This window comes from Pleurodeles waltl, chromosome 2_2, assembly GCF_031143425.1.
Source record: "Pleurodeles waltl isolate 20211129_DDA chromosome 2_2, aPleWal1.hap1.20221129, whole genome shotgun sequence".
NCBI classification, from domain to species: Eukaryota; Metazoa; Chordata; class Amphibia; order Caudata; family Salamandridae; genus Pleurodeles; species Pleurodeles waltl.
The window spans coordinates 155,463,465-155,477,369 of record NC_090439.1 but is presented as its reverse complement, the minus strand read 5'-3'; the positions used below and the strand labels follow the sequence as shown (position 1 = coordinate 155,477,369).

The 13,905-nt window shown below is 39.9% G+C and overlaps 1 protein-coding gene across 2 annotated transcripts in view; it reads left to right on the top strand.

Annotated features, from left to right (window-relative positions):
- The first annotated feature begins 1,324 nt into the window (after positions 1-1,324).
- The window catches only part of ZNF830 (zinc finger protein 830), a 262,366-nt gene continuing 249,785 nt past the window's right edge, over positions 1,325-13,905 (top strand). Inside the window, exon 1 of one of the 2 annotated variants that reach the window (XM_069219545.1) lies at positions 1,325-1,567. In XM_069219545.1, the coding sequence (XP_069075646.1) occupies positions 1,386-1,567 (182 nt within the window). In that variant the 5' untranslated portion in view covers positions 1,325-1,385. Of the gene's footprint in view, positions 1,571-13,905 lie in introns of both variants that reach the window. The other variant, XM_069219544.1, reaches the window with a different exon arrangement.

Sequence of the window (13,905 nt, the reverse complement as noted above, 5' to 3'; positions counted from 1 at the left end):
TACATGGCCAAACATGTAGGGTGCACTGAGTTGGGTCTATAGCGTCCCTGTAAAGCATACAATGAGGATTCTCGGGTAATCGCTGTATCGTTGTGCTCTGTTCCGTTGCTCTGATCATGCACAATCTAAAGCTCTTGTATGTGTGTTCCTAATATATGCATTGTGCCCTTGCCTTATGCTTTGCAACCCCTGTACTTATCAGCTGGCTTTGTGGGAGCAGTGTTCTAGCAGGAGCATTGCAGTAGATGGACTATTCGTATGATTCTAGAACCTACCAGAAGTACCTAATAGATCACTAATGTTGCATACAAATTATGTTGATTCTTTTTACATTACCTCATCTCAAGTTGCATGCTATCTCAAAAGCAACCTCAATATTTCTAAGTGCAACATCAAAACTGATTTTTACTTAAAACTTCTGATTTCCACCTCCCTTCTTTTCTTTCGAATGGTCCTCTTGTGCCTTTCCATAATCTGAATGCCTTCTTCACCTCTGAGCACAACCTTCTCAAAGTCACATGTATGATTGCCTTATTATCTATGACTGTATTTCTGAAAACTGCCCATAACTCATCTCAAAGTTCACAACCTACCCTACGTTGTACTCCTGCAATATAACAATACCTAATGCCCACAGATTGACCTACTAACCCTACCAACCCCATGGAACTCACATGACCACCTATTAATGGTCACACCTAGCACCAATTATGTAATCTACCATAAAGAAACTTAAATGAATGCATAGAGTCGTTTCCTGAGCACACAAGAGTAATTCAAATAACTAACAATAACCAATAACACTGGAGTAACAACTAACCTTGGGTTCTGGAGCAGTCTGCTGCCCAGCTTATAGTGTTGCAATAACTCGTCAGGTTTAGTAAGCACCGTATAATTCCATACATGCCAACATTTGCACAGCAAACATAGGGGCATTAATAATAATAATAGTGATAATAGTATTATTATTATTATCAATAATAGTACTAAATAATGACACTAATAACAGTACTACTACTACTAATAATAATAGTATAGTATTGAAGCGGAGACACATTCACGCGGTAGAAAACTAAATGAAAGCCAATTTTGGCTTTAAAAACTGGGCCTTTCCTCACTAAATCGAGTCTGTGGACATGTATATAAATACAGTAACAATAATTTATCATATCTCCGTGTGTATTCGGATTTGTAGTGTGCTAAAAGTTTTTGTACGGTGCCATACTGCCCTCTAACGACTAAACTGCAAAAATACTCGCAGGAACGCCTCAGCAGCTAGTGTTTTGTTGGCGAAGGCTGGGTGTAGCCCCTCCTTCTTAGTCTGCGTCTTCTGAGAGCGCCGTGGCGTGAGGTCAGGAGTGTGCGACGCCTGAACCAAAACAGGCATGGCGGCCCCCGGAAAGAGTGCGAGGGGGAAGCCGGTGTTTGCCACTGGAAGGCCATCTGCAGGTCACTCCTCCAAGAAACCAGTGAATCAGGAGGAGCTGCGGCGGCTTATGAAGGAAAAGCAGCGTGAAAAGCAGCGGGAGAGCGTTGAGAAGAAGAGAATCGAGTCTCCATTTGCCAAATATCCTTATTCAAAAGTATGGCTAGGTTAGGAGTTCCTGGGACAGGAGGTGGCAGGGAGCGCTCTCATCTCCCTTGCCTGGAAGCTAATCCGGATGGGGAGGGAGTTCGGGCGTGTGCCCATCTCTTTCCATGATCAACCCCACCAGATCACTCAATGTTTTGGAACAGTTGGGTGATAACATGGCATGCTCTTAAATATTCCTGATTTTTCGAACGCAGCACATGTAATTGTTTGTTGCAGTGCAACACGTCTTTTCACTACTTTCGTTTGGTTTACAGTGGTATTATTTTAGTGCCCTATGTACACGTGTTTCAGAGATCTTCGCTATTACGAAGTTCATCATGTCGGCCTTGGGGCTGCAGAGTTCTGTACACAGTAACGTAAAAAAAAAAAAAAAACAGGAGCGTTTTATTTTTCTTTGATTCAAAGGTTGGTAAAGGTTCAACATAGCTTTCTTTGGGTCATGTGTTCCCCAGACTAAAGTGCAAACAAGTGAAGTATATGTATTAAACTATCACTACGTTTAACACCTCTCCTATGTTTTTTGTCCTATATGACAACATGTTTATACCATATTATTAATTAAAGGATATGTATCGAAATCCTAACTAATTTGTGTTTCAACGGACGCACGCACTTTCTGGCAATCCATATTGTATCGATTTGCTGCTGGTCTGTGTTTGAATTAAAGTGTTTGTCATAGGAGTATGATTTAGAGGGGTACATGTGCTTGTCTCAAAACATTAGGCCAAATGAGTATTTGGCCCATCAGATGATGGTAGTTAGGGGACTGGAAGTAGCTGGCCATTCTAAAAACGTTTTTGATTTACATAAGTACTTGGGGTTCCTTGGGACATGTGATTTTGGAGTATGAGTAATAGCACTTCCCGGTTATTATAGCACAACTTTATCTTCCCATATAAATTGAGGGACCAGGCTGGCTTGTGATTCTGACCAGGCCCTGTAAAGCCCAGCTACCAGTGGTTGTTTGCACAAGTGCATTTAATATGGAAAAGAAATTGGTTAAACGATGGCAACGACGAAGAATTCTGTTTTCTGTAAGATGAAATAGATCTGTAGTTGGTAGTCGTGCTGGAACTGCCCTGTAGGTATAACACAGTTATTTAAGACGCTCAGGTGAACTTTGAGGTGCTGAGACATTTAATAAAAGAGTTATATGAAGAATTATCACAAGAATCAACTTTTCCAAGACATGTGCAGTAGTTACATCGTGTTTTAGTGTACTGTTTTACACCATTGCCTTTTTAGTCTGAGAAGGTTCAATAAGATAGGCTATCAGAAACACACACACAAAATGAAACCACTGGTTAGAAGTTCTACTGAGAATATTTGTATGCCTTGAGAAGTCTCTGCCACACCACTTGCTAGGGAGAACCCCCTCTCCCGAGTAGTAATCACAAAAGCTCTTCAGCGTGTAAAATGTCCGCATGTTTATGATGGGTGCAGAATTCATACCTAATCACACACAAGTTACTTGGCAGTCCTGATTTTCTTTTTTGGAAGCCTGTTACTGTTAAAAGGATGGGAGGGTATGCAGATAATGCAGTTTTAAAATGGTTGTATTTTTTATCTACAGGAGATGGTCCTGCGGATGTAGTGCTTTCATTAACCTGAATGTCTGTGTTGAACCGAATGATCCATTTTGTATAGGGCACCTAAGAACATGCTAGGAGCTTTTCACCATATGGCAAAGTTAAAGATATTCATGCTGTACGTTCTGTTCCCCCTTTTCAAGGGAGGCGTTCACCACGAGGGCATGTGTGGCCCACTTGACGTACAGTTGATTATGTGCACTACGTCATGCCTGGTAAAAAATAAATTGATTTCTGGATGCTATCATTCCAAGGTTTTGCCTGCTGCTGAACAATTAACAGAACTAATTTGATGAGTTTGCTGATCATTATTGTGTTTTAAGTGGCGCTAAATCAAATAGACGATATACACTTGGATTTATGCTATGTTCCCTCTCCAAAGAAGACTTTTTATCTTTTGCTAAACACGGCTATTAATCAAAATACAGTTCACGTTATTCATCTGTTTAGTTATAATAATTGTATAACTATTGCTTTGAGAAGGGCTTGTTTGAATGTGTGTCTGGAAAACAACATGCAAGGTGTAAAATCATGTAAGAACCATTCATTCCACTATCAAAACAGCATCTGTGGGGAAACTCAACTCTGGTATTACGCAGTGATGGAAGATTGAGACCGTCAAATAATGCAGACAACTAGAGAAGGTAGATTTATCGTCCACGTTGGAGGGCGAGGGGGCATCCTCTTAAGTATGCAAGTTCTTAGCCCATCAACCATTCAGAAATGTTTGGGTGCTGGTGAGTTTTGGGCCATTACTGAGCCAAAATTATTGTTGACAGTAAAAGTTTCTTTACCTGTGGGTAGCATTATTAAGTCGCCCTATGTCATCAATTTTTAATGTAGGGTGCATTTTAGCCTAGAGAAATAAAGCCTGTGACCTTGTCACAGTAATGCTGATCTAAAGCAAGAATGCAAGAGTCTTTTCTTCGTTAACCTCGACGGCTTGCTCCATTAAAGACCATTATAGCTTGCATAGAACTTAGATAAGCTCATTTAGTAAGAAGTTTATTTGAAGATGACAGTTGGAAGGAGTGCCTTTTAGGAATTGCACAGAGGTGTTATTAAAATTTATTTATTTAGGTTATTTGTTTCCACAAAGACAAATGCTTCACAGTACATACCAATGCAGTGTTATAGCAGCAATTCACTCTTTTTTTCTTAATCCTTAAAAACAACCCAAACCACTTTCCCTACACTCGTACTCAGATCCATTAATTTAGTCATGTATTTTTTAAAATTAGTTTCACATCTGAAATTGTGTTTTTAAATTTGTGGAGTCGTTGTTTCATAACCTATCCATTTCTTTGATGCAACTTTAATACGTTTATCTGATTTAACTTGTGGATGCATGTGGGGAAATCACTCTTGTTTTGACACAGTTGATGACTGTGAAACTAAGGGCCAGATGTAGCAAAGGGTTTTACCCATTCTGTGTCTATGGGAAAATGTGTTCGTACATATGGCCCTAAGTCCTATCTGTAACACTGATTCATCTACTTTTGTCATCCCTATTGAAAGCTGCCAAAGATTAATGTTTTCCTCTATTTGGTCTGTGTCCTGCTTGCAATGCGTCAGCCACCATCTCTTCTGTCCTCATGACTTTCGCTACCTCCTCACCATTCCCTTTTCTTTATTTTGTTGTCTGTTACTCACTTGTGACAGTCTCTTCTTAACAAAAAAAAATAGCAACGCACAACTCAGACGATTAATTGCTTGATGAATAATTTTTATTTGATTACTAAAATAACCATAGAAGAGCAGTAGAGTCAATAAACAATACAAATAAGACTAAATATCCAGCATCAGAGAAAGAACTGAAAGCGTACATTACTACATAGGAAGATAAAGTTGATTATATGTAAATTCGTCTTGGCAATAAAAAGGCTTAAAAGGCATGGCATTCATATCAATAACGCATGAATATCGTGCCTCCAAAACAAATACATAGAGTGGACATACCTGTGAGTTAAGAGGACCTTGTACAACATCACACATGGGTGCTATCAATAAATATAAAAGAATACAAATGTTCACAGCAACAATTTAATCCAAATAAGTTAAAACCTAAAATATATTAAAAATTGATTTGTGCCAAGGTTGGACGCTTTTTAAGAAGGCTGTAGTGTCTTAATAGCAGCGGTTACCGCTGTGCGTGCCGATCAGCCTTTCTTTGGCATTGCACGTGCAGCGGAGGTGCTCGCACGCGGCTGTCTTTCTTTGTTCGGTTATCCTTTCCGCGTTATTAGCGCGAGGAACGCCGAGCATTCAGAAGACGGCAACGGTTGGCAGCGCTGTTGATCTGATGATAGGAAAGCCGTTTCTGCTGCACGCTGGGGTGATTTTATTGAAAGAAACTTGACACAAAATAAATCCTACTAAATTTAAACAACCGGGCGTCTGGATGTTTTGTTCCCAGCTTACTTTATGTGGCGACGAGCTGTGGAACTGGATCACCCCAGGCTGTTACGTCGAGGCCCACTCGTGTTTGCATCTATTCTCGACCTTCTGGACAGCTGTATGTACGGTGAGGGTGTCTCATCGCCCATGAACCTCAGGTCAGAAGGTGTGTCTACAGGAAGTCTCCATTCTTATGGAAGCATAGCGGCCATCTTTAAACGGCTATTTTAACCAAAGGTTTTTAGCTTTTTTCTTTCAGAAATCTGCAGGGGAGTTAATATTTTTGCTGTTTTATGGTCCCAAGTGACTTTATTTTCTCTAAAATCAGTCATGCAGTCGGTCAACCCTCCGCCACCATTCTTGGAAACTCCTGGTGAACCAGCTATACCTTGGAAGCAATGGTATGATGCTTTTGAAACGTATATGGGTGCCATTGGAGCGTCAAGATTCAGACCTGAAAGAAAGAAATGTTTATTGCTTCATCCTTTAGGTTTCGAGGGTAGGTCGGTGTTTAAACATTTACCAGATATTCAATTGGAAGAAGGCGAGGAACTAGATGAATTTGATGAAGCTCTTAAGAAATTGGCCACCAGATTTGACGCACCACCAAGTTTGGTTATTGCAAGACATAAGTTTTTTAGGAGGGAACAAAAAAATGGAGAAGATGTCAATAACTATATTTGTGCTTTGAGGAAACTTGCGTCTGAGGGTTTCTTTGACACATTTACTGATCAATTAATACGTGACCAATTCAAATGTCACTGTGCGGATAAATCGATCTAGCAAAAGTTGTTGTCCTTAGGAGATCCATCTTTGTCAGATTCTATCAGAATTGCTAAAAGCATTGAAACTGCAATGAGATCTGCTAAAGAGTTGGAACGTGCACAGGCGGAACAAGTGAACGTAGTTCAGAGATCTGACGACAGACGCAAGATGAGTGTTCTTTTGCACAACAAAGTGGAAGTGGCCAAATCCAATAGTTTTTTCAAGCAGACTAACATTTGTTTTAGGTGTGGCTATCCACCACATATAAAAGGAGGAAAGATTTGTCCGGCAAAGAATGTACAGTGCAGATTATGTGGCAGAACTGGTCATTTTGCAAGAGTGTGTCAAAGTAACAAAAGTGGTAACACTAAGGTTAATACTGTCATGGATGACGGTGATGACAGGATGGATGAGTTGATGAGTGAAATGCAAGATATGATTCTGACTGTGGGTGACCTTGACATAATCAATGGTAATCCCGAGGACTGCATTGATCCGTACATTTTAATTCAAGTAGGTGACAAACATTTAAAGTTGTTGGCTAATTCGGGGGCCAAAATCACTATGATTACTCAGGAGCTTTACCAACCAAATTGGGGCACGCGAAAATTGAATCCTCAAGATAGGACTCCGATTTCATATGAGGGAAGGAGGATTGATTTAGTTGGTTTCTTTGAAGACGTTTTGGTTTTCAAGGGACGACGCATTTTTGGGAAAGTCTATGTTGCTGTAAAAGGATTGAACATTTTAGGATGGTTTCACCAAGGGCTGTTTGGAATGGTTTTGCGTCCAGGTACGGGTGATCAGGTGACAGTTATAAGAGATACCTCTGATATAGAGAATTTGCTAAATGAGTTTCCCAGGGTTTTTTCGGGTGAATTAGGTAAGATAAGAGGCTTTACACACAAAATAAAGGTCAAGGACAATGCCATTCCCTTTAAACATAAATTGAGAGGTGTGCCATTTAGTGTCAGGGATGAGTTGGAAAAAGAATTGGAAAGTTTACGAACAAAGGGAATCATTGAACCCATTGATTCTTCGTTATGGTTATCTCCGTTGGTGGTGGCAAAGAAAAAAAATGGGGAATTGAGAGTATGTGTTGACTTGAGGGCACTCAACAGAGAGATCTGGGTGGACTCTCATCTATTGCCTAAGATTGGAGAGATGCTTTCTTGTATTAAGGGAGCAACATTTTTTACTGAACTCGACTTGGCCACTGCTTATCACCAAGTAGAATTGACACACGAGTTGCAGCACTTTACTGCCTTTGTCTCCCCGTGGGGAACGTATCAATATTGTCGAATGCCTTTTGGACTGGCGTCCGTATTCCAGAGAATAATGTCTACCCTTCTTAAAGGCATCGATAAAGTGTGTATTTTTCAGGATGACGTCTTGATTCATGCTTCTGATCGATATGAACATGATGCGATTCTGAGGCAGGTCTTGAGTAAGTTTGATAGTGCCGGTGTCGTATTAAGAAGAGAGAAATGTCAGTTTCTCCAAACGTCTGTAGAATATTTAGGGCACGTCATCACACCAGAAGGTGTTTATCCCAGACCTGGTCTTGTAGAAGCGATTGTAAAAGCACCTGCACCTCAGGACAAAGTTGGTGTCAAATCATTTTTGGGTCTTTGTGAATTTTATTCCAGATTTATTGAAAATGTTGCTACTCTAGTCAGACCCATTTCTAATCTGCTGAAAACTAAAACAGAGTTTTTGTGGAATGCTGAGTGTGCGGAAGCATTTGATACTTTTAAGCAGAGATTGAGTAGTGCCAAGGTGTTACAATCTTATGATCATAACTTGAAGTGTTGTTTAACTGTAGATGCCAGCAAGTTCGGTCTTGGAGTTGTTTTGACGCAAATCAATGAAAAACAGGAGTCTACCATTGGGTTCGTGTCAAGAGTGCTCAGACCTAATGAAGTACATTATTCTGTAATTGAAAAAGAATTATTAGCATGTTAGTGGGTTATAGAGAAATTTAAGTCTTATCTATGGGGAAGACATTTTTTTTCTCCAAACAGACCATAAGCCTTTAGTCTCTATTCTAAATGGTACAAATCTTAAAGGTAGCTCACCAAGAATTGCAAGATTTGCGGCCAGGTTGCTTCAATTTGATTTTTCTGTGGTACACATCTCTGGTGGAAAGAATGTGAGAGCAGATTACCTCTCCAGGTATCCTGTTTCCGAAGACATTGGAGAGGAAATGGACACTCAGGATGAAAACTGCTTCATTGCTTCTGTCGAATTAGATCGTACTGGATCGTTTTCCGAAATGATGTGGAAAGAAGCGTCTACAAGTGATTATGTACTATCTAATGTTTTAATGTATGTTGAGAATGGGTGGCCGCATGAAAAAAGTTTGAATTTGAGTACTAAACCTTTTTTCAAAGTGTCTGATGAACTATCAATTGAAGATGGTGTACTGTTGAGAAATGATAAAATCGTGCCTCCTGATGTTATAAGATCCATGATTCTGGAAAAAGCACATGAAGGCCATTTGGGTGCTACTCTTACTAAAAAGAGGGTAAGGGAATACTATGGGTGGCCGCAAATGGACAGAGACATTGAAACTTTGGTCAAGTCGTGTCACATTTGTTCAACTAGTGATAAGGCCCTCAAAACGTCAACTCCCCCGCTAATGCCAATAGAATGTCCGGCAGGTCCTTGGGAAAAGATTGGCATCGATTTGTTGGCTCCATTCAATTCTCTTCCTCCTAAATTACGGTATGCTTATGTAGTAATTGATTACTTTTCCAAGTGGCCTCATGTGAAGTTTGTGAGTCATGCAGATTCCACGTCAGTGGTGTCGTGTCTAAAAGATGTATTTTTGGAAGAAGGGTTTCCCAAGGAACTTGTGTCTGATAATGGGGTCCAGTTTGTGTCTAGTGAAGTTGAAAATTTTCTGGGTGAGTGTGCCATCAAACATTTGAAGAGTTCTCTCTATCAACCGCAAACAAATGGTTTGGTTGAACGGTTTAATAGAGTGGTTGGGGAGTGTATCCAGTGGGCGTTAGCTAATGGGTGTGTGGTTGATGCCGCTGTAAAGAGTATGCTCTGGTTTTACAGAACAACACCCCACACTAGCACGGGGATATCTCCGTTTGAGGCACTTAGAGGGAGGAAACCTGCCACACTATTTAGACCAGCTTGGTTGTCCAAGTTTTTTAAGCATTCTACGTGTAAGGAACACACCTACGCAAAGGTGTGTTCGAGTATTAAAAATTCACAAGAGAAACAAAAGTCATATTATGACAAGAAAAGAGGCGTGAAGGAAGTGCAATTCACTGTGGGTGATTGGGTGTGGGTTAAATTACCGGTGTTTGTCAAGAAAGGTGATTCTAAGTTTTCTGAACCATTCAAGGTTGACAAAGTTTGTGGTAATGCTGTGCGTGTTGATGGACGTAACTGGTGGAATATGGGGAAGGTTATAAAGGTTGAATCTAAGGATGGGTTGTTGCCTTTTCACAAGAAGGTTGATCACACTTCAAAAGCACAGAATTTCTTGAATGTACAAAAATCTGGTGGGGTTAAGTCCTCGAGTTTAAAGTAGGTGGATTCATGCTCCAATCTTGTGCCTGTCAGGAGAAGTGATAGGGTGCACAAATTACCTTTAAGGTATCGTTAAGTGAGAATTGGTTATGCTGGGTTTTATGTGAAGCGTTTTATCTTGTTAAACACAGCATGTATGGTTACCTTAGTTTGGTGTTTTCACCTGTGATTATATTTTGCGCCTGAACAAATGTCAGGTGCATTGTTTATTTGTTTAGGGGAAATTTGTAAAAAAATTATTGTTTTCTTTCGTTGTTGTTTCGTTAAAGTGTTAAAAGAGAAAACTAAATGTAGTGTCTTAATAGCAGCGGTTACCGCTGCGCGTGCCGATCAGCCTTTCTTTGGCATTGCACGCGCAGGGGAGGTGCTCACACGCGGCTGTCTTTCTTTGTTCGGGGATCCTTTCCGTGTTATTAGCGCGAGGAACGCCGAGCATTCGGAAGACGGCAACGGCTGGCAGCGCTGTTGATCTGATGTTAGGAAAGCCGTTTCTGCTGCGCGCTGGGGTGATTTTATTGAAAGAAACTTGACACAAAATAAATCCTACTAAATTTCAACAACCGGGCGTCTGGATGTTTTGTTCCCAGCTTACTTTAAAGGTCCCGACAGAAAAACAGACAGCCAGCTTCAATAACATTTAGAGAAATAAAAAAACAGGTCTATGTTGGTGCACACCCTGATTTTTAGGATTGAGCGTGCAAGCACTGTGGCATGTTGTAATCTCTCTGTGGGCTTTAAACCACACCCATGTCACGCCCATCACTTGGTTGGTTCATGGGCTTGCCTTTTAAAATTCGCTTGATTTCATTTGTGAAAGGCATGCATTCGTCACACCTTTTCCGGTGGTTAGCCCTTCTCAAGCGCACCGGCCCACTACTGAAAACTTATGAGGCTCCAAGTTTTCTGCATGGTTTCTGAACTACTTTTTATTTTTATTTCCTACACAGCACAATTTTGCTGGGCAGTATTCGAGTCTAGGACCGATGTTGCATTTGGTTTAGAACCTAAGGGAGATGAAGTGATATGCATATTTTTAATACTTTTTGGGAGCCAAGATTTTTTTGACTTTTGTCCTTATTTGACTCCCTGTTTAAAATGATGGATAGGATCCCATTAGCCAGATTAGAGTCCAAGGCAGAAGAACATAAGATCCTTTTGGAAATGCAGTATGGGTTACATAGAGGACTAACAACCACTGAGCAATGTCTAAACCTGAACCTTATTATAGACAAACCTACAGTGGCAAAAAGTGGGACATATATGAGTTTTATAGACTTGTAATTTGTGGCTTCTACTGAGGGAACGTGGAGTAAATCAAGCTTTAGTGAATCGATTGAGAAAGATGTACTCGGATACGATGGCGAGATATGGAATAAACGAGGCGTGTACTAAGGCCTTTGATGTTAACAGGGCCGTCATGCAAGGCTGCATTCTAGCCCCTTTTTTATTCACATTGTATATTTATGGGCCAGAAAATAAATTGTTGGGCCTATGTCAAGATCTGCCACAGAAAGGTCAGCACCCTGTTCCTGCCCTCCTATGTTAAGATGATGCAGTATTATTGGCCCACACTCTCGATGCTCTTCAACTGGTGCTGAATAGTTTCTTCAGTTTTATGACCAAATTAGATCTAAAAGTGAAACTTGCTAAGTTTTTTTTCATTATGATCGAAGGGCCAGACAGTGCTAGATGTCATATGAGAGTGGACAACGTGGAATTAAGCACAGGTCTGTCATATGCATACTTGGGGGTGCAATTTCACTCTAAGGATAACTGGTGATAACTTCTGAGAAACACGTGGTAAAGAACTAGCATCTTCTTGAGATATTATCTACAGCTGTTTTTAGGTTTGCCAAGAAGTTGGGGGGGGAAAATTAAACGATATACTTCATCTGTATAAGGCAAAGTGTGTTCGGATACCTATAGGGTTGGTGCCTGGGGTCATGCAGGTCTTGAGGTGACTACTTGTTGTCCCTAGGTCTTCCTCTTCACATGCTATCCTCCAAGAGCTAGGTTTAAAGTATTTGGGCGATCTAATTCACTTGCACACTCTTTTACTATCGTGTAAGATCTGGACACAACAGAAAGCTTCTTTTAACAGATTAATTGTACAATACTTTCTTTTGCTTGATTTTGTACTCAAAAGTCCATATTGAGAAATGTAGAAGAGAATTGTGTTGGTGTGGTCACACCTGATTTTTTTTTTTTTTTTTTTTTTTTTTTTTAAATAGACCTGTCAAACTCAAGGGGATCAGCAAAGGGTAGCTCAAGTGCCTTTGTGTTCTTGACCTTAAGGAAATCAGAAGCGAGAGGGATGTGCAAAGCAGACCGTTATGTGGTACTGGGATATTACTGAATGTGCTAGGTTCCAGCCTTATCTGAATGGATTACATATAGTTATTACAGGTTTCTGCTCTCTCGCTTTTGACTTGATATTATCCATTTCTAGGTCTTGTTTCCTCTGATGATTTTCTGGTCTGGCATATACACATGCTGCCCATGTGATGAGGTTTGACTCAAAGCATATTCATTTTATGCTTCTTTGTAAGTTTTATTTAGGGACAGGAAGAAATATATGAAGCCACTGATGATGAAGCACAATATTTGGAATTTTCAGCCACATGCCTACAGAAATCTACTCGCCCACTTGATGTGATGAGTCACATTTTATCAGGGTGAGCTATTTTTAGGGTCTACTTACCCTTTGTAGGGAGCTGACAAACAACAGGAGTTCTGTTCACTAAAAGTGAATGAGCACTAAAAGTGCTTTTAAATCTTGTTTTTATCTTGTCACATGTGGTCTGCCAGAGACGGAAGACAAAGTCAGCTTATGTCTTCTTACAATACGTATTTTATCTTGGAGGTTGGTGTTTACTTTACTTTTCTTCATCTGACTGCAAAGTTAGAGGATTTTGTAAAGTGAACTGTGTGACAGTTGTGCTTTACAAAAAGTATGAAATGAAAGGCTGGAGTATATCAAATTTTTTTAACACATTTAAATATCTTGCAAATATACTGTACAAACATTTCAAAATCTATTTCATTAGTGTGAAAGCGCATTTTGTGTAACTCTGTGTGATGAGAAAGACCTTAATAGGATGAAAGCAAATCAGAACACTTTAGGTGATTAGCTTCAGAACACTTTAGGTGATTTGCTTGTTCCCAAACCCAATTTCATATCTGCACGCTAAGTTGTTTTGCATTTTTATGTTGTAAAACTGCCTGTTGGTAGGAACGTTTGTGGCTATTCCAATGGGAAGTGTGCTGTTTGCTATTGGCAATGCCCTATCAGATCATGTTTTAGTAATATACTTATTGTAAGTGAGTATTTACACATGAACTGAGAAACATTCCTGCTCTCGTTCTGATGACAATGCTGTTAGTGATCTATTCTAGGGGACAAGTCAGGGGTCATTTGCACCCTGTAAGGCAGGCTAGATTCCTACTAAACATAGAGCAAAAGTTTAATCAAATCATTTTTGTGTACAGCAGAAATGCTGAACTTGCATATTTCAAAGTACTCTCATACGATAATGAAGGAAAAAAAAGGCGGCTCTGTAAAATAACATACTTGCCAAGGATCACACAATTTGAGACCAGTTTATGGGTCAAGTACACTTTACAATTAGGCGAGTACATTTTTCAAGTCACCAGACTTTCAGGCCTGTAACATTTTTAGGCCTAGCCTAGGCAGCACATGGACTGTCTCTTCGAGACATGCTGTACTCAGTCCATGGACTTATAGCTCGCCCATTGCTTTTGATTGGTAATTTTGAGTGTCGTTTATAAAAGCTGTTACTATTTATTACTGTTAGTTACTGTTACTATTGTTACTCTTACTGTTACTCTTTTGTTACTGTTAATGTTATTACGGTACTGTTTTTACTGTCACTTGTTGCTGTTACTTTTACTGTTGATTTTATTACTGTTCATTTTATTACTCTTACTGTTGTTCCTCTTACTGTTGTTCCTCTTACTGTTGTTCCTCTTACTGTTGTTCCTCTTACT